This window comes from Anomaloglossus baeobatrachus, unplaced genomic scaffold, assembly GCF_048569485.1.
Source record: "Anomaloglossus baeobatrachus isolate aAnoBae1 unplaced genomic scaffold, aAnoBae1.hap1 Scaffold_5197, whole genome shotgun sequence".
In the NCBI taxonomy this organism is placed as follows: domain Eukaryota; kingdom Metazoa; phylum Chordata; class Amphibia; order Anura; family Aromobatidae; genus Anomaloglossus; species Anomaloglossus baeobatrachus.
Genome location: NW_027444561.1, coordinates 1 through 20,847, shown reverse-complemented (window position 1 = coordinate 20,847; position 20,847 = coordinate 1). Strand labels below are relative to the sequence as shown.

The following is a 20,847-nucleotide window of genomic DNA, read 5'->3' as shown; positions in this document are numbered from 1 at the left end:
AAACCCCTAGTCACATCCCGAAGTCACCACACACCCCATGTCACATCCTGAGGTCACCACATGCCCTGGGTCACTTCTCAACGTCACCACATACCCAGAGTCACATCGTCAGGTCACAACACATCCCAGGTCACATCCTGAGGTCATCACTTGCCCCACCAGACAACATTATAAGATATGACTGTTCTCACCAGAGCACTGGGACGTGTTACAAAGAAGAACTTCAGAGCCAAGAGAATCACATGTGTCTCCTTCAAATACAGGGCCCACAGCCTCCCGGTACCTATGCTGCAGCAATGAGTGACAGGAGCAGTTGGACCACCGACTCCACGGACCCCAGGAGCAGATCACTGGCAAACAGACCAGATAATATACAGATAGACGTATGTATATAAAACAGGTAGTGTATGACCAGAGCCATCAGGACAGGTACATGTATGACCGGAGCCATCACTACAGGACAGGTACTTGTATGACCAGAGCCATCACTACAGGACAGGTACATGTATGACCGGAGCCATCACTACAGGACAGGTACATGTATGACCAGGAACTACAATGTACCTTCACAGGGCTGCAGGTAGCACGCCTCAGTCTGCTCGCGCTCTCTGCTGTCACACTCATGGTTTGGGGTCTCTGTGTTCCGGCAATCACAGCGCCATGTCCGGCTGCGGAGGCCAGTACCACAGCTGCGGGAGCAGACGCTCCAGTCCGTCCAGCCACAGAGGGCGCTGCCTGCAGGGAGAGACATATCATTGTGAGCATCCCCCGATCCCTACGATCTGCCCCATCCCTGATCCCTACGATCTGCCCCATCACCGATCCCTACAACCTCCCCCATCCCTGGATCCCTACAACTTCCCCCATCCCTGGATCCCTACAACCTCCTCCATCCCTGGATCCCTACAACCTCCCCCATCCCTGGATCCCTACAACCTCCTCCATCCCTGGATCCCTACAACCTCCCCCATCCCTGGATCCCTACAACCTCCCCCATCCCTGGATCCGTGGAATCTGCTCCATCTCCATTATTTAACCAATTCTAACAATGTTCCCTATCCCCTGATCCCTATGACCTACCCCATCCCCTAATCCCCATGATGTGCCTCATCTCCTAATCCCTATGATCTGCCCGATCCTTTGATCCTTACAATCTGCCCCATCCACATTATTTTCACAATTCTAATAATCTTCCCCATCCCCTAATCCCAGTGATCTGTCCCATCCTCTGATCCCTATGATCTTCTGCCCCATCCTCATTTACCCAATTCTAATAATCTGCCCTATCCCCTGATTCCTACGATCTGCCCCATTCCCATGATAAATGTATACTATCACCTGACTGCCAATTGACATTATACTAATCTCGCCGATATGCCCGATCCGGTCAGATGCCAGTGACATCCGCCGGGGTCAGTACCACAGACCACTCTTCTCACCCTCACATGGCTGGTTGGTACATTCCCGCCTCTCTGTGTCTGGACCCTCGCAGTCTGAACCATTGTTCCGGGGGGGAGGATTGATACAAGCTCGGCTCCGAATCTGAACTGCGGATCCACAAGTAACTGGACATCCTGACCATGAAGACCACGGGGTCCACGAGCCACTAACTAGAGGGGGCACAGGAGGAGCAATGTATTATAAACGTCCCGCTGCCGTTCTAGGGGTCTGGCCTGCTGGCTCTATATTGGGGGTGTGATGTCTCTGGGGTCTGGCCTGCTGGCTCTATATTGGGGGTGTGATGTCTCTGGGGGTCTGCCTGCTGGCTGTATATTGGGGGTGTGATGTCTCTGGGGGTCCGCCTGCTGGTTCTATATTAGGGGGTGTGGTGTCTCTGGGGGTCCGCCTGCTGGCTCTATATTGGGGGTGTGATGTCTCTGGGGGTCCGCCTGCTGGTTCTATATTAGGGGGTGTGGTGTCTCTGGGGGTCCGCCTCCTGGCTCTATATTAGGGGGTGTGGTGTCTATGGGGGTCCGCCTGCTGGTTCTATATTGTCGGTGTGAAGTCTCTGGGGGCCGCCTGCTGATTCTATATTGGGGGTGTGATGTCTCTGGAGGCCGCCTGCTGGTTCTATATTGGGGGTGTGGTGTCTCTGGGGGCCGCCTGCTGGTTCTATATTGGTGGTGTGGTGTCTCTGGGGGTCCGCCTGCTGGTTCTATATTGGGGGTGTGGTGTCTCTGGGGGCCGCCTGCTGGTTCTATATTGGGGGTGTGGTGTCTCTGGGGGTCCGCCTGCTGGTTCTATATTGGGGGTGTGGTGTCTCTGGGATCCGGCCTGCTGGTTCTATATTGGGGGTGTGGTGTCTCTGGGGGTCCACCTGTTGGTTCTATATTGGGGGTGTGGTGTCTCTGGGGTCCGCCTGCTGGCTCTATATTGGGGGTGTGGTGTCTCTGGAGGCCGCCTGCTGGTTCTATATTGGGGGTGTGGTGTCTCTGGAGGCCGCCTGCTGGCTCTATATTGGGGGTGTGGTGTCTCTGGGGTTCAGCCTGCTGGCTCTATATTGGGGGTGTGGTGTCTCTGGGATCCGGCCTGCTGGTTCTATATTGGGGTGTGATGTCTCTGGAGGCCGCCTGCTGGTTCTATATTGGGGGTGTGGTGTCTCTGGGGGCCGCCTGCTGGTTCTATATTGGGGGTGTGGTGTCTCTGGGGGTCCGCCTGCTGGTTCTATATTGGGGGTGTGGTGTCTCTGGGATCCGGCCTGCTGGTTCTATATTGGATGTGTGGTGTCTCTGGGGGTCCACCTGTTGGTTCTATATTGGGGGTGTGGTGTCTCTGGGGTCCGCCTGCTGGCTCTATATTGGGGGTGTGGTGTCTCTGGAGGCCGCCTGCTGGTTCTATATTGGGGGTGTGGTGTCTCTGGAAGCCGCCTGCTGGCTCTATATTGGGGGTGTGGTGTCTCTGGGGTTCAGCCTGCTGGCTCTATATTGGGGGTGTGGTGTCTCTGGGATCCGGCCTGCTGGTTCTATATTGGGGTGTGATGTCTCTGGAGTTCAGCCTGCTGGCTCTATATTGGGGGTGTGGTGTCTCTGGAGGCCGCCTGCTGGTTCTATATTGGGGGTGTGGTGTCTCTGGAGGCCGCCTGCTGGTTCTATATTGGGGGTGTGGTGTCTCTGTGGTCCGCCTGCTGGTTCTATATTGGGGTGTGATGTCTCTGGGGGTCCGCCTGCTGGTTCTATATTGGGGGTGTGGTGTCTCTGGGGGTCCGCCTGCTGGTTCTATATTGGGGGTGTGGTGTCTCTGGGGGCCGCCTGCTGGTTCTATATTGGGGGTGTGGTGTCTCTGGGGTCCGCCTGCTGGCTCTATATTAGGGGGTGTGGTGTCTCTGTGGTCCGCCTGCTGGTTCTATATTGGGGTGTGATGTCTCTGGGGGTCCGCCTGCTGGTTCTATATTGGGGGTGTGGTGTCTCTGGGGGTCCGCCTGCTGGTTCTATATTGGGGGTGTGGTGTCTCTGGGGGCCGCCTGCTGGTTCTATATTGGGGGTGTGGTGTCTCTGGGGTCTGGCCTGCTGGCTCTATATTGGGGGTGTGATTTCTCTGGGGTTCAGCCTGCTGGTTCTATATTGGGGGTGTGGTGTCTCTGGGGGTCCGGCCTGCTGGCTCTATATTAGGGGGTGTGATATCTCTGGGGGTCTGGACTGCTGGCTATATATTGGGGGTGTGGTGTCTCTGGGGTCTGGCCTGCTGGCTCTATATTAGGGGGTGTGATATCTCTGGGGGTCTGCCTGCTGGTTATATATTGGGGGTGTGATGTCTCTGGGGTTCAGCCTGCTGGTTCTATATTGGGGGTGTGGTGTCTCTGGGGGTCCGGCCTGCTGGCTCTATATTAGGGGGTGTGATATCTCTGGGGGTCTGGACTGCTGGCTATATATTGGGGGTGTGGTGTCTCTGGGGTCCGCCTGCTGGCTCTATATTGTGGGTGTGGTGTCTCTGAGGTCTGGACTGCTGGCTCTATATTGTGGGTGTGGTGTCTCTGGGGGTCCGGCCTGCTGGCTCTATATTAGGGGGTGTGGTGTCTCTGGGGGTCCGGCCTGCTGGCTCTATATTAGGGGGTGTGGTGTCTCTGGGGTTCAACCTGCTGGCTCTATATTAGGGGGTGTGGTGTCTCTGGGGTTCAACCTGCTGGTTCTATATTGGGGGTGTGGTGTCTCTGGAGTTCAGCCTGCTGGCTCTATATTGGGGGTGTGGTGTCTCTGGAGTTCAGCCTGCTGGCTCTATATTGGGGGTGTGGTGTCTCTGGAGTTCAGCCTGCTGGCTCTATATTGTGGGTGTGGTGTCTCTGGGGTCCGCCTGCTGGCTCTATATTGGGGGTGTGGTGTCTCTGGGGTCCGCCTGCTGGCTCTATATTAGGGGGTGTGGTGTCTCTGGGGTCCACCTGCTGGCTCTATATTGGGGGTGTGGTGTCTCTGGGGTCCGCCTGCTGGCTCTATATTGGGGGTGTGGTGTCTCTGGGGTCCGCCTGCTGGCTCTATATTAGGGGGTGTGGTGTCTCTGGGGTCCACCTGATGGCTCTATATTGGGGGTGTGGTGTCTCTGGGGTCCGCCTGCTGGCTCTATATTAGGGGGTGTGGTGTCTCTGGGGTCTGGACTGCTGGCTATATATTGCGGGTGTGGTGTCTCTGGGGTTCAGCCTGCTGGCTCTACATTGGGGGTGTGGTGTCTCTGGGGTCCGCCTGCTGGCTCTATATTGGGGGTGTGGTGTCTCTGGGGTCCGCCTGCTGGCTCTATATTGGGGGTGTGGTGTCTCTGGGGTCTGGACTGCTGGCTATATATTGGGGGGTGATGTCTCTGGGGGTCCAGGCTGACACACTGCTCTGCATTGTGTAGGTATGTGGTAATTGTGCGTGTGGTTTAGAGGAGATAGACTCCGCCCCTGAGGTTCCTGGTATAGATAAATCAGCTTGTAGTGGATGGAGAAGTTCTATCCCTGCAGTGCAGACATGTTCTGAGGAGGCCTTACCACTGCACTCGATGTCCTGACAGTAATTGCCCTCCGGGGTGCAGATACTGGGGGATAAAACACCGATGGTGAGTGATATACCAGGAGATGACCAGCAGATACGACTGGCTGCAGATACTGACCACTGCTGACATTCTCCCACCAGCCACATGTCGCCCACATTCCACTCCGAGCCATTGTGCGGGCACAGCGAGGGGCACATCTCCAGGTGACAGGGGCGAGATTGCTGCTCTGGAGGAGGACAGTGACTTCTGCTGGACTCAGTTATGGGAGATCTATCAAAAACACAACAACAGGGTGACAGTGAGTGCAGGTCTCATCATGGGGCTGCAGCTGCCGGAGAGTCCCGGAAAAGTGTGTGATGCTGTCAGGAGGCAGCGACAATCTGCAGCTGTGCGCTCTGTGACGCAGCTGTGAGGTTGATACTTAGACTTGAGGTCAATAATAGGGCCTCGTGTGCTTGGAGTCCACTGCAAGGTGAGGCAATGGCTCATGGGACACTAGAGCTGACAGTGTCGGAGGGTTCTGTGGCCTGCAGCTAGGGGACACTGTGGCCGGCAGTGTTTGGGGGGTACTGTGGCCGGCAGTGTTGGGGGGTACTGTGGCTGCCAGTGTTGGGGGGCTTCATAGCTGGTGATGGTATTTACAGGGCACACTTTGGGAGTCACCTGAAGCGTGCCTGGCTGCCTGTTCTGCAGGTGGTGGAGCACTGGGACCAGGCAGACCACTGACTCCAGGCACAGTGGGGGTGGGCGCAGGGGTCTGTGCTGCACTGCAGTCGGCCTTCCGTACAGGTGCAGTTGTTGCAGTCGTCCTGTATGAAGCTTTGGGGGGTCCAGCTCTGCCCCCGGCTGTCGGTGCACTCACACTGGCTGAGGGGGACACACTGACCGTCCTGCTCGAGTGACCCTGAAAACATAAGGAGAGGGTGAGCATCGCCTTGACCGCCACCACCAACCACTACCACTGCTGCATACCACCACCAACGCTTGCCACCACTGCCCACCACCACCGTTCGAACCAGAGCCCACCACCAGAGGGAGACTGACCTGAGGGGCAGCGGCACCCCGGCTCACACCACTCTGCGTCCAGACACACAATCCCCTGCTGAAGATCTGCACAACGACGGGGGCAATGATTAGCGCACTCCACCTGCTCCATACCCGGGGGGCAGCTATCCGCTACAAGGGGGACACAAGAGGGGGAAGAGGCATCAGGGGTTTCATCATAGAAGGTCCGTGCAGTCCCATGTTAATAATCCTCCATCAGCCTGGAACTCACGCTCTGATCTGCACCATCCCTGCTGTCAGTGAGGGGGAACCAGCCCTGATTAGCTGCAATGTATCGGTGCAGACGAGGCGCTGGGCACCCGCTGTCCCTGTCTCTCTTACCACAAGGCCGGGGGTTACAGAGCCGTGCTTGGTACTTCTCTCCGGTGCAATCCTTTCCTCCGTTCTTTGGTGGTGGGCTGGTACAGGACCTGCTCCTCACGGACCTCCCTCCACCACATGAGCGGTCACACCACGACCACGGGCTCCACTTAGACCAGATGCCATTAACTAAAGGGACACGGGGAGAAGAGGGCAGAGAGTCCAAGAATGTCACCTTCATCACCACTGCCACGACCGTCATCATCATCACTGCCTCCACCGTCATTACCATTATCATCACTGCCACCACCATCATCATCATCACTGCCACCACTCCTATCATCACTGCCACCATCATCACTGCCACCACCATAGCTACCACCACCATCGCTGCCACCATCACTATCATCACTGCCACCATCCAAGCCACAACCCCCATCATCACTGATACTACCACTCCCATCATCCCTGCCACAACTCATCATCATGAATGCCACCACCGTCAATTACCACCATCATCATTACTGCCACCACCGTCATCATTATCACTGCCACCACCGTCATTATCATCATCATCATCACTGCCACCACCATCATTACTACCATCATCATTCACTGCCACCACTGTCATCATTATCACTGCCACAACTGTAATCATCATCACTGCCACCACCATCATTACCACCATCATCATCACTGCCACAACTGTCATCATCATCACTGCCACCACCATCATCATCATCACTGCCACAACTGTCATCATCATCATCACTGCCACAACTGTCATCATCATCACTGCCACCACCATCATCATCACTGCCACAACTGTCATCATCATCATCACTGCCACACCTGTCATCATCATCACTGCCACCACCATCATCATCACTGCCACCACCGTCAACTACCATCATCATCATCATCATCACTGCCACCACCATCATCATCATCACTGCCACCACTCCTATCATCACTGACACCATAGCTACCACCACCATGACTGCCACCACCATTGCTGCCACCATCACTATCATCACTGCCACCATCCCATCATCTAAGCCACAACCCCCATCATCACTGATACCACCACTCCCATCATCGTCATCATCACTGCCACCCCCATCATTACTGCCATCACCATCACTGCCACCATCATCATCACTGCCACCACCGTCACTAACACCATCATCACTGCCACCTGCCCCCATCATCACTGCCCCCCCCCCCCCCCCCCCCCCCCCCCCCCCCCCCCCCCCCCCCCCCCCCCCCCCCCCCCCCTCCCCCCCCCCCCCCCCCCCCCCCCCCCCCCCCCCCCCCCCCCCCCCCCCCCCCCCCCCCCCCCCCCCCCCCCCCCCCCCCCCCCCCCATCATCACTGCCCCTTCATCACTACCACCTCCCCATTATCATTGCCCCATCATCACTGACACCTCCCCCATCATTACTACTGCCACCACCACCACACATTTCTTTGCTCTGTGAGAAAATACAATCCATTTTGTTCTTATAGAAACCATCGTGTCTTATAACTGAATATCAAAGGGCTCAGCTAACACTGATGGGCGGGGAAGTTTCACATATCTATATATCCCTGCAACTCCTATTGGTGCACAGTTCTGAGGAGTTATTGCTTTCTTTGAGATACTATATAAACTGGTCACATGATGTAATAAAGCAAAAAACTTTCAGTACACCACAAAGCGTGTGCTGCAATGATTTCCCGAGCGCTCGTAAAACAAAATCTTACTAATTTGGAGTTTCAATGGCATAGAAGGAGTGTACGTCACTCACAAACATGGTGCCTCAACAGGGAGAGAGACAGACATTATGCCATCTGGATCTCGAGTGAGAATCAGTCCTCTGGGAATAGTAATGCTTATAGCTGCAGCATAAGGTAAGAAGCTTAATTCTTACACTTGCCTTACTTTCATGAGAGTTTGATCTAGTTTTCATCCAGGTGAGTTATTTTGTATTAAATAGTCTGGTCCAAGAACTGAGAAAGTTACCTATGCCTTTGTGAACTGTGTGCATGGGATGTGATCAGCGTGTAAATGTGGATTTAGCATTGTACTGGTCATTGATCTGTGGGGTTGGATTGTAACACTGGTGGATTGTATTGATGTTGATGAATGCTGACAGTAGCATGCTATAGCCAAAAGGAAACCCATATGGTTCCGACCACCAGCCGTGGCGGTTGGCGGTATTTCTGTGACCAAATGGTCAGGTATGTAAAAAGACAAAGAGAAGGGCCATAGCGAAAGGTAGAAGTCCTCGCTGGTTTTGACTCTCTGAATCTTTTTGGTGTACCTGTTGAAATAGACAGAAGATGGGTGATCCATACAGGGAGTTACAGAGTGGCTAGAGCTTGGGCTGCTGTTCAAAGGTTTGTAGACAAAATTATATATTGTATAAATGTTTTGATAAATGGACCAGTACGATAGCCGTGTGTATTATGTATCGTACAGAATCTATGATCAGATTGTGGAGTGATCAATACCCAAGTTCAGTCTCTAAAATGGTCTGATCAATGATTATTCTAACAAAAAGAGTAGCCGGAGCAGAGACAGACACCACTGCCCCCATATCTATAGGGTGGGATCTAGGCAGATCCTGGGCAGCTGCAAAGGAAGGAAAAACAAAACCTGACTGCTAGATGAACAAGTAATTCTGCTGGGCTTACTATGTTAAAGCACTTTCTGATAGTCTGAGATTTTTGGGATTCTTTCAGCTTGGTGAGACTATAGGAAGTTTTAAATTTAAGATCTCTTTGTGATTTTGAATCCCTGAAGGGTGGATCCTTTGTTGTATGCTTCATACGAATCATGCATAAATGTAGGCGTTCATAGAATAGTAGCAAATAGCAAAGCACATAACTGCATAGTAATGCAGACACTCCCAGCAAACCGCCAGCTTAGCCAGGCCCCTGTCAATAGTTCTATCTTTCAAAGTTGAAATTCCACCCCCTATAAACTTTTTTTGGGCTTTTCCTTACATTAACGACTAAAACATTTAAATAGTATATTCGCTTAATCAGACATCCAATAAACGCAAGTCTGATATAAATAAGTGAAAACCTTGAAGAATTGGTAAATACAAAATAGCAATGTGTAACTGCCCAAATAAAATGATCAGTATTTTAAAGTCCTGCAGCATCATATCTGAAAGAATAGGGGGAACAATCCAAAAATCTTAAAGGACGTACCCCAAAGAGATGATAGAAGCTATTTCATTCATTTGTAAGAGAATTAAATAGATCCAACAGAGATGTATTTTGAAGAGAAAAGATACAAAACCCCCTTTGGTATTTGGCTGAGGGGAGGGGCAGAAGCTGCTCCAAACTTAAAACAGATACATTTTGTTTTTTTAACTCTGCCCAAAAAGGGAGGAGGGAAGAGGAGCAGGACTTTACTCCAACTTTGAACAAGGGAAGATGAGGATTTTTAACTCTACTTCTAGTAGGAAAACAACCACCTGTAACGCCTGCCTGGATCCACAGACTCAGACGGGCTGTAATGGACAGACTAGAGGGAAGCCACTCGCCAAGCAGGACCCCCAGAACCCTGAAACCCTTTAACCCCTATACAGGGATTTGGAATTACACAGGGACCTGGAGATCACTACCTGTGGAAGGCTGCAGTCCAATGAGAGTAGTCGTCAGGCAGGGTCAAACCAGGAATAGCAGAACAGGGACAGAATCGGCAGACAAGGATGTAATCAGAAAACAAGCAGTGGTCAAATCCGGATCAGGCAGCGAGGTAAAAAAACAGCAGGCAGAAGGGTAGTCAGAAAACACGCAGAAGTCAGCACACGAAATCACAGGACGAAACAGGAGCCAGAATTCTCAGAACTATCTCTGGCAGAAGTCAGCAGACAGGAGAGGAATTAAAAAGGGCGTGGTGTCTTCCCATAGGCTGTAGCTGAATGATGGTACCTCAGCTGGGAGACACCCGCCACCTACAGTCAGCCATTGGCACTGCAGATCCCCAGGAAACCCAGACCAGTGGATGAACGGAGCCTGCACCCACCGGCGCCGCTGGCATCGACTCCTCTCCCATCACCATCCACGGCAGGAACAGGGCGTCGCCTGGTGATCGGAGAAGAAGTCGATGGAGCGGACTCCGGTGGTGACGTAACACCACTCTGGAAGAGATAAGATTGGAATGCCACCCCTCCAAACTTGTAGAGCAAGGTCTTATTGTCTGTTCAACTGTGAGAATTAAGGAATTGACAAAATAAATTACCAATAATTTGTTTTTATTTTACTGATCCTACCCCAATGATTACATTAACTTTGCAGAAAAAAAAAATCATCAAAGCATTTTATGGTGATTTACTTAGAAAATACATTTTTATTTTGTGCCTCTACTCATAGATTGACAGTATTTTATTTTGTTTTTCTCCCTTCACAGATATAGTTTACAGTATACATAGTGCTATATTATATATATATATATATATATATATATATATATATATATATATATATATATAATATATACACAGTGCCTACAAGTAGTATTCAACCCCCTGCAGATTTAGCAGGTTTACACATTCGGAATTAACTTGGCATTGTGACATTTGGACTGTAGATCAGCCTGGAAGTGTGAAATGCAGCAAAAAAGAATGTTATTTCTTTTTTTATTTTTTTTTTAAATTGTGAAAAGTTTATTCAGAGGGTCATTTATTATTCAACCCCTCAAACCACAAGAATGCATGTTGAAAATGAAGATCAACTCCTAGTTCGTGGCTCCATCTATGGCTTTGATCTAAGTGGTGCTACATATGACTCTCATTACGGTGTAGCCACATATGTGAAAAGTAACATTGAAAACACAATGCTTGTATCTACATCTGTTGAAAATGACATCCATGAAGTTGTGAGCAAAGTTGGCGATATCACAATTGTTAATATTTACAAGCCTCCTGCAGTACAATGGCCCACAGAAGTCATTCATGTTCACCCACACCCTACTGTATACATAGGAGATTTTAATAGCCACCACGAGCTTTGGCAATATGCTAGCAACGATGACAATGGCGAGTATCTAGTAAACTGGTCTGAAGCGCATAATATATTCCTCGTTTTTGATGCAAAGGACTTTCCAACTTTCCAGTCAGCAGCCTGGCAGAGAGGATACAATCCTGACTTATGTTTTGTCTCACGCAATAGAAACAATCAACCTTTGTCTACATCTCGATGTGTTGTCAAACATTTCCCTCGTAGCCAGCATCGCCCTGTCATCATCACCATTGGAGTATCTATTCCTCTTGTAACATCGTATCCGCGTCCTCGATGGAACCTTGCCAAAGCCAACTGGAAGAAGTTTGCAGATCATCTTGATAAGTGTATCGGATGGATACCACCAATCAGTAAAAACTATGAACGGTTTTGTAAAGCAGTTATTACAGCTGCAAAGAAATCAATACCACGTGGCTTTCGCAAAGAATATATCCCAGGATGGTCTGATGAATGTGAACAACTGTACAGACAATTTCTTGAGAGTGAAGATGGGGAAATTGGTGAGGAATTGTTGAACAAACTGAATGCAGCACGTTGTATTAAATGGATGGAAACAGTTGAGAATTTGGACTTTAAAAGGTCCAGCAGAAAAGCATGGTCTCTTTTAAGAAAACTAGAAGGAAATCGTAAAGTAAAACACAAAACGAATTCTATAACTTCAAATCAAATTGCAGCACATATTGTGAACATATCAAGAAGCCCAAAAGACCGAGCTCACACCATAGAAGTTAAAAGTAAGTTTAAGCTACTAAAATCATCAGTGGCGCCATCTGAAGAATACTCACGTGCTTTTACAACCTGTGACATTGAAATTGCCCTTGCTGAAACTAAAATTAACAAAGCTCCCGGCTCTGATGGGATCCATCCTGAATTTCTCAAAAACTGTGGACCTTATGCGAAAAAATGGATGGCAAAGTTCTTCTCAGATATTATGGAGAATGCTCAAGTCCCTAGTAAATTAAAACATGCCAAAATAATTGCATTGTTAAAACCTGGGAAGCCTGAAGATAATCCATCAAGCTATAGACCCATTGCCTTGTTGAGTTGCTTATATAAGCTCTTAGAACGCTTAATATATAACAAGATCAGTCTAAAGATTTTCGACTCAATACCTATAGAGCAAGCCGGCTTCAGACCTGCTCGAAACTGTAGTGACCAAGTCTTAGCTTTGACAACTCTCATTGAAGCTGAATTTCAGAAGAACAAGAAAGCTTCAGTGGCGTTTATCGATCTCTCTGCCGCATATGATACTGTGTGGAGGGAAGGACTTTTATATAAATTTCTGAAGGTGATTCCATGTAAGAAAATGATGTACCTCTTGAACAATATGATTGCAAATTGAACTTTTCATCTTATTATGGGCGATTCAACCAGTTGTAAGAAATCTTTAAACAACGGACTGGCCCAGGGATCAGTGCTGGCACCTCTCCTGTTTGCCCTGTACCTAGCTGATATTCCTAAAACAGTGTCACGGAAATTTGGATATGCCGATGACTGGGCACTTGCTATGGTAAGCAAAACAATGGAGGAAGCAGAGGACGTTCTTACAAAAGATCTTAGTGTAATGGGAAAGTACTTCCGACAATGGAGATTAAAACCTAACCCTTCAAAAATGGAAGTTTGTTGCTTTCATTTACACAATGCAAGTGCCAAGACTGAACTTAAAGTACAATTTGAAGGCCAATCTGTTAAACACAATTTCAATCCTAAGTACTTAGGTGTAACCCTTGATAGAAGTCTAACTTTTAAATCCCATCTGGATAAATTGGCACAGAAACTGAAAGCACGTAATAATATTATTCAGAAACTTTGTGGATCCTCATGGGGCTCGGCAACATCTGTTTTGAGAACATCTACTCTTGCCGTGGTGTACTCTGCTGCAGAATACTGTGCTCCAGCATGGTTAAATAGCTGTCATGTAAACTTAATTGACACTCAGCTGAACAACTCTTTGCGTATAATATCTGGTGCTATTAGACCTACACCTGTTCACTGGTTACCTGTGCTGAGTCATATCGCACCCGCAAATCTAAGAAGACAAAAGCTTCTACTTAAAGAGTACACTAAAGTAGTGAATAATGAAAAACTTCCAATACACCAAAATATCAGAGATGTTACAATACAACGATTGAAATCAAGACATCCACCCATCCGAACTGCAATCACCTTGCATGAACAAAACTTCAATTTAGAGGAGAAATGGCGAGAACTTTGGGTCAATGTAGTAGAAGGTGATCCCCAAATGTTCCCTAATTTACAAAACCCTCCACCAGGCTTCAATCTACCAAGGAAAACATGGGTTACTCTAAATCGTATCAGAACAAACTTTGGCGTCTGTGCAGATTTTATGTATAAGTGGGGAAAATCTGACTCTCCGACCTGTGACTGTGGAGCAGATCGTCAAACTATCCAACACATTGCTGAGGAGTGCCCCCTGAGATCCTACCATGGTGACAAGAAGGATTTCTATATTGTAAATGATAACGCTATTGCATATATAGAAAATCTTGATATTCAAATTTGATTTTTATCCTTTTGATATTTTTCAATCACTGTCTATTGTCTGGTGTTTATTTTTATATGATGGTAAGATATACGTTCATACGATTAAATAAACCACAAGAATTCTGTTTGGTTCCCCTAAAGTATTAAGAAGTATTTCAGGCACAAAGAACAATGAGCTTCACATGTTTGGATTAATTATCTCTTTTTCCAGCCTTTTCTGACTAATTAAGACCCTCCCCAAACTTGTGAACAGCACTCATACTTGGTCAACATGGGAAAGACAAAGGAGCATTCCAAGGCCATCAGAGACAAGATCATGGAGGGTCACAAGGCTGGCAAGGGGTACAAAACCCTTTCCAAGGAGTTGGGCCTGCCTGTCTCCACTGTTGGGAGCATCATCCGGAAGTGGAAGGCTTATGGAACTACTGTTAGCCTTCCACGTCCTGGACAGCCTTTGAAAGTTTCCACCCGTGCCGAGGCCAGGCTTGTCCGAAGAGTCAAGGCTAACCCAAGGACAACAAGGAAGGAGCTCCGGGAAGATCTCATGGCAGTGGGGACGTTGGTTTCAGTCAATACCATAAGTAACATACTCCACCGCAATGGTCTCCGTTCCAGACGAGCCCGTAAGGTACCTTTACTTTCAAAGCGTCATGTCAAGGCTCGTTTACAGTTTGCTCATGATCACTTGGAGGACTCTGAGACAGACTGGTTCAAGGTTCTCTGGTCTGATGAGACCAAGATCGAGATCTTTGGTGCCAACCACACACGTGACGTTTGGAGACTGGATGGCACTGCATACGACCCCAAGAATACCATCCCTACAGTCAAGCATGGTGGTGGCAGCATCATGCTGTGTGGCTGTTTCTCAGCCAAGGGGCCTCGCCATCTGGTCCGCATCCATGGGAAGATGGATAGCACGGCCTACCTGGAGATTTTGGCCAAGAACCTCCGCTCCTCCATCAAGGATCTTAAGATGGGTTGTCATTTCATCTTCCAACAAGACAACGACCCAAAGCACACAGCCAAGAAAACCAAGGCCTGGTTCAAGAGGGAAAAAAATCAAGGTGTTGCAGTGGCCTAGTCAGTCTCCTGACCTTAACCCAATTGAAAACTTGTGGAAGGAGCTCAAGATTAAAGTCCACATGAGACACCCAAAGAACCTAGATAACTTGGAGAAGATCTGCATGGAGGAGTGGGCCAAGATAACTCCAGAGACCTGTGCCGGCCTGATCAGGTCTTATAAAAGACGATTATTAGCTGTAATTGCAAACAAGGGTTATTCCACAAAATATTAAACCTAGGGGTTGAATAATAATTGACCCACACTTTTATGTTGAAAATGTATTAAAATTTAACTGAGCAACATAACTTGTTGGTTTGTAAGATTTATGCATCTGTTAATAAATCCTGCTCTTGCTTGAAGTTTGCAGGCTCTAACTTATTTGCATCTTATCAAACCTGCTAAATCTGCAGGGGGTTGAAGACTACTTGTAGGCACTGTATATATATATATATATATATATATATATATATATATATATATATATATATATATATATATATATATATATATATATATATATATATATATATATATATATATATATATATATATATTATAGACTAAATGATAATTTAGATGCAATGTGCCTTTCCTCATGCCATAATAGGGGAACTCAAATAATACACAGTTTTGAATCCAGCTATAAAGAGGATACTGAATTCAAAAAGGGGGGACAAATGTATGTCACCTATTATATTCTCCAACAGTGGAGGGTGCAGCAGACAAGCATACTAGAGAGACCCTGAAACTGGCTCTTTCCCCACAACAGTCATATTTCCGGGATTAGTAAGAAACATGTCCGCTAAATGAGAAAGTGAAAAATAGGAAAATCTTGACCTATGTTACTTATGTAGTGCTTTCAGCCATGTAGAGTACAGATGACCACTAACTGTCAGAGCTAATGTTATGTAATGATCTAACGCATTTTTGTAGGTTTTTTTCCATAGATGGATCAGAATAAAAAGTTAAACCACTCCCCCCTCCTATCGGTACAGGAGGCAGAGATGAAGATTCCCTCTCTGAGGCATGTAGAGCGGAAAAGGGAAAGATAGTCAAATGTGTATGTAGGCGGTAGATCTTTCCCAATGTCACATGATAAATCTATAAAGACCACAGAGAGCATATAAGCCCTGATTGAGGCTCTCCTGTTATCAAATGAGCCTAGTATAGTGAAGATAAAGCTCACACCTGAGCTGGCAATGATGGAGCCAGAGGAGATGCTCGCACAGATGCAGCCGACAAGGAAGCAGCAAAAAAAGGCCTAGAGTTGAGAATCTTTTACCGATACAGACAAGCACCTCAGTGGCACCTGTCACTTCCATGGCACCTGTCAATCCTGATGTTCTTAAATCCCAACAGGAACAAGCAATTCAATATGGAATAGAGTGTGAGACAAGGGAGCCAGCTGACTGAGGAAAGTCTGTGGATAAGGGGCGGTAAGCTTTCTCTGCCATGAGCGCTCTACTCAATGATGGCCAAGGTAATCCATCGACTAACACATCTGTGAAAGACAGTTATCAGTGTGTGCTTTGTTAGACAAGGCACCAAGGTTCAGTACCCAGGTGGCCAGACACACCCAGTCTTGTAAGACGTGTGCCCAAAACAAGGTAGGAAAACCTGTAAAGATCCCACAGAAACACCCCTCATCCACTCTACCCATTTCAGAGATTGCAGACTGATTACATCCGTATACCATGAGTAGGTTTACATAAGTTTGGGCATGTTGTGGACATTTTTTCCAGGCTTGATGTGAGGCATTCCCGTGCAGAAAACGACATTATTGCTGAAAAGCACATGATGGAGGTGGTATGTAAAAATGGGTTTCCGTAAGTGGTAAAAGTGCATATTTTATACGGAGATGGAAAGGCTGAATGGGACAGTCAAGGTAAAAATACAGAAGGTGAAAAGGTGGAAACTGGCAAGTCGTGGACCGAATGCATATTTTGCATTCTGTTTTTAATAAATCGGTCTCTATATAAGATATTTTTAGTTTAGCACCGAGAACATGATTATATTTCCCACAGATACTTCACATACAGCAGGATATAGTGACCAGTGATGTATGAGCCTTATATGATTGACTAAATAGGGTGATAAACAGGTGTATTCTCCAATTACAGAGCCTTAATCAGAGCCAGTAGTACGTTGTCTCAAGCCAGGAGACTAGATCCTAAAAAGACAAGTGAGAAAGAGCCATGAGCCAAGATCAGATGGGCCGATCCACCTTCTAACCACACGAAACTACCGAGAAGCTTGACAAAAAACCATCTGGATACACAGCAGCCGCAGAATGAGGGTCACAACACACATAGTGCTGGACTATCTCATATAGGACCTTATGGTATATCTTCAGATTGGGGCATATAGACGGGAAATAGCCAAAATAAGGGAACAATGGTTACAGGAACACGACACAAACAAGGTCTCATGGTGGGAGAAACATTCTCTGTCCTGAACTAACCAATTAGTTTAAGGGTTAAAGTGGGTGATTTTCATGGATAACACACACATGTATATAACTGGGATTGTCTTGCGTGTCAGTGTATGTATCAGGTCCATGAGTAAGGGAAATCCAGTCAAATATCTCCTGGTCGTAGGAGATGGAAACGAGACAAGAAAAGATCCATTAGTGTTGTGATATAATTATGGGTATCCAGGTAGGGAACTGGGGTGAAGCAGGTAGGAAATTCCCGACGACTCAGGTAGCGCGCTCCTATATACCTCCTGATATACTCATAATTAGTCACAAAAGGGGGATTGTGAGAGGATACAATCCATTTTGTTCTTATAGTTTCCATCTTGTCTTATAACTGAATGATATCATAGGGCTCAGTTTACACTGATGGGCGGGAAGTTTCACTTTTCTACACACCCCTGCCGCTCTTATTGGTGCATAGTTCTGAGGAGTTATTTCTTTGTTTGGGATACTATATACACTGGTCCCATGATGTAATAAAGCAGAAACTTTCAGTACACCACAAAGCATGTGTGTTGTATTAATTTCCCAAGCACTCGTAAAACAAATCTTACTAATTTGAAGCTCCAATGGTGTAGAAGGAGTGTATTTCCCTTACAGCTCTTACCTTTGCAGGCCTGCAGGTTACAGAAGCGCCGCTCCATATGTCCGGTGAGGACGTCCTCGCACCACAGGCCTCTGTCTCCCGGGGGGTTGTATGTACGGAAACGTCTCTGCTGTCCGACACCACAAGATCGAGAACACTCACCCCATTCCGACCAGGGGTTCCACGAACAGTTCCTGCCCCAACAGTCCTCCGAGTCACAGAGGGGAGAGTCCGGACCTGACATCGGGAGACAAGCAAACTGCCACTTCACTCACATCCAGAGCTGCAGATTATGGAACAGCAGAATAATAAGCGAATATCTGGACATGACTGGATAAGACACGATGTAAAAGCAGAATAGTGTCTGCAGCTCTGGAGGTGACTGGAGGACACTCCTGGGCTGGGGATCAGGGAGGAATTACCGGTACATTGGGGCAGGTTACACACATCCTCCTGGTACGTCTCTCCTGTACAGTTGCTTCCTCGGGGGCAGTATCGGGAGCGGGTTTTCACTGCAGGATAGTGGATATCCGAGCAGCTCTTAGAACATGGCGTCCACAACGACCAGACACTCAGCTCCTCCCCACGGCCTACATAGGATCAGAGCATTCAAATAATTCACTGACAATGAGCTTCTCCAGGGACTTGGCTGAGTCCTAGATGGAGAGGAAGAAGTACAAGAGGGAGGGAAAGAGAAAGAAGAACAAGAGAGGGGGAAGGAGAAAGAAGAACAAGAGGGAGGCAAGGAGAAAGAAGAAGAACAAGAGGGAGGGAACGAGAAAGAAGAACAAGAGGGAGGGAAGGAAAAAGAAGGACAAGAGGGAGGGAAGGAGAGAGAAGAACAAGAGGGAGGGAAGGAGAGAGAAGAACAAGAGGGAGGGAAAGAGAAAGAAGAACAAGAGGGAGGGAACGAGAAAGAAGAACAAGAGGGAGGGAAGGAAAAAGAAGAACAAAAGGGAGGAAACGAGAGAAGAACAAGAGGGAGGGAAGGAGAGAGAAGAACAAGAGGGAGGGAAGGAGAAAGAAGAACAAGAGGGAGGGCACTGGAAAGAAGAACAAGAGGGAGGGAACGAGAAAGAAGAACAAAAGGGAGGAAACGAGAGAAGAACAAGAGGGAGGAAACGAGAGAAGAACAAGAAGGAGGGAAGGAGAGAGAAGAACAAGAGGGAGGGAAGGAGAGAGAAAAACAAGAGGGAGGCAAGGAGAAAGAAGAACAAGAGGGAGGGCACTGGAAAGAAGAACAAGAGGGAGGGAACGAGGAAAAAGAACAAAAGGGAGGAAACGAGAGAAGAACAAGAGGGAGGGAAGGAAAAAGAAGAACAAAAGGGAGGGAAGGAGAAAGAAGAACAAGAGGGAGGCAAGGAGAAAGAAGAACAAGAGGGAGGGCACTGGAAAGAAGAACAAGAGGGAGGGAAGGAGAAAGAAGAACAAGAGGGAGGGAAGGAGAAAGAAGAACAAAAGGGAGGAAACGAGAAAGAAGAACAAGAGGGAGGGAAGGAGAGAGAAGAACAAGAGGGAGGGAAGGAGAGAGAAGAACAAGAGGGAGGGCACTGGAAAGAAGAACAAGAGGGAGGGAAGGAGAGAGAAGAACAAGAGGGAGGGAAGGAGAGAGAAGAACAAGAGGGAGGGCACTGGAAAGAAGAACAAGAGGGAGGGAACGAGAAAGAAGAACAAGAGGGAGGGAAGGAAAAAGAAGAACAAAAGGGAGGAAACGAGAGAAGAACAAGAGGGAGGGAAGGAGAGAGAAGAACAAGAGGGAGGGAAGGAGAGAGAAGAACAAGAGGGAGGGAAGGAGAAAGAAGAACAAGAGGGAGGGAACTGGAAAGAAGAACAAGAGGGAGGCAAGGAGAAAGAAGAACAAGAGGGAGGGAAGGAGAAAGAAAAACAAGAGGGAGGGAAGGAGAGAGAAGAACAAGAGGGAGGGAAGGAGAAAAAAGAACAAGAGGGAGGGAACGAGAAAGAAGAAGAAGTGAGACGGAACGAGAAAGAAAAACAAGAGGGAGGGAAGGAGAAAAAAGAACAAGAGGGAGGGAACGAGAAAGAAGAAGAAGTGAGACGGAACGAGAAAGAAGAACAAGAGGGAGGGAAGGAGAAAGAAGAACAAGAGGAAGAGAACGAGAAAGAAGAACAAGAGGGAGGGAAGGAGAAAGAAGAACAAGAGGGAGGGAAGGAGAAAGAAGAACAAGAGGGAGGGAAGGAGAAGGAAGAACAAGACGGAGGGAAGGAGAAAGAAGAACAAGAGGGAGGGAAGGAGAAAGAAGAACAAGAGAGGGGGAACGAGAAAGAAGAACAAGAGGGAGGGAAGGAGAAAGAAGAACAAGAGGGAGGGAAGGAGAGAGAAGAACAAGAGGGAGGGAAGGAGAGAGAAGAACAAGAGGGAGGGAAGGAGAAAGAAGAACAAGAGGCAGGGAAGGAGAAAGAAGAACAAGAGCGAGGGAAGGAGAAAGAAGAACAAGACGGAGGGAAGGAGAAAGAAGAACAAGAGGGAGGGAACGTGAAATAAGAACAAGAGGGAGGGAAGGAGAAAGAAGAACAAGAGGGAGGGAAGGAGAAAGAAAAACAAGAGGGAGGGAAGGAGAGAGAGGAACAAGAGGGAGGGAAAAAGAGAGAAGAACAAGAGAGGGGGAACGAGAAAGAAGAACAAGAGGGAGGGAAGGAGAAGGAAGAACAAGAGGAAGGGAAGGAGAAGGAAGAACAAGGAGGGAGGGAAGGAGAAGGAAGAACAAGAGGGAGGGAAGGAGAAGGAAGAACAAGAGGGAGGGAAGGAGAAAGAAGAACAAGAGGGAGGGAAGGAGAAAGAAGAACAAGAGGGAGGGAAGGAGAAAGAAGAACAAGAGGGAGGGAAGGAGAAGGAAGAACAAGAGGGAGGGAA

At 47.9% G+C, this 20,847-nt stretch overlaps 1 protein-coding gene across 1 annotated transcript; it reads right to left on the bottom strand.

Annotated features, from left to right (window-relative positions):
• Positions 1-283: 283 nt before the first annotated feature.
• LOC142282742 (SCO-spondin-like) lies at positions 284-18,467 on the bottom strand (the record flags this gene model as incomplete). The annotated part of the gene is made up of 10 exons (XM_075333020.1): positions 18,398-18,467; positions 17,997-18,212; positions 6,349-6,516; positions 6,007-6,138; positions 5,626-5,866; positions 5,080-5,232; positions 4,958-5,004; positions 1,440-1,610; positions 565-735; positions 284-350 (listed from the first exon to the last, which is right to left on the bottom strand). Coding segments are annotated over exons 2-10 (1,187 nt in total), but the record flags the coding sequence as incomplete, so codon positions are not given.
• Between the last annotated feature and the right edge of the window lie 2,380 nt (positions 18,468-20,847).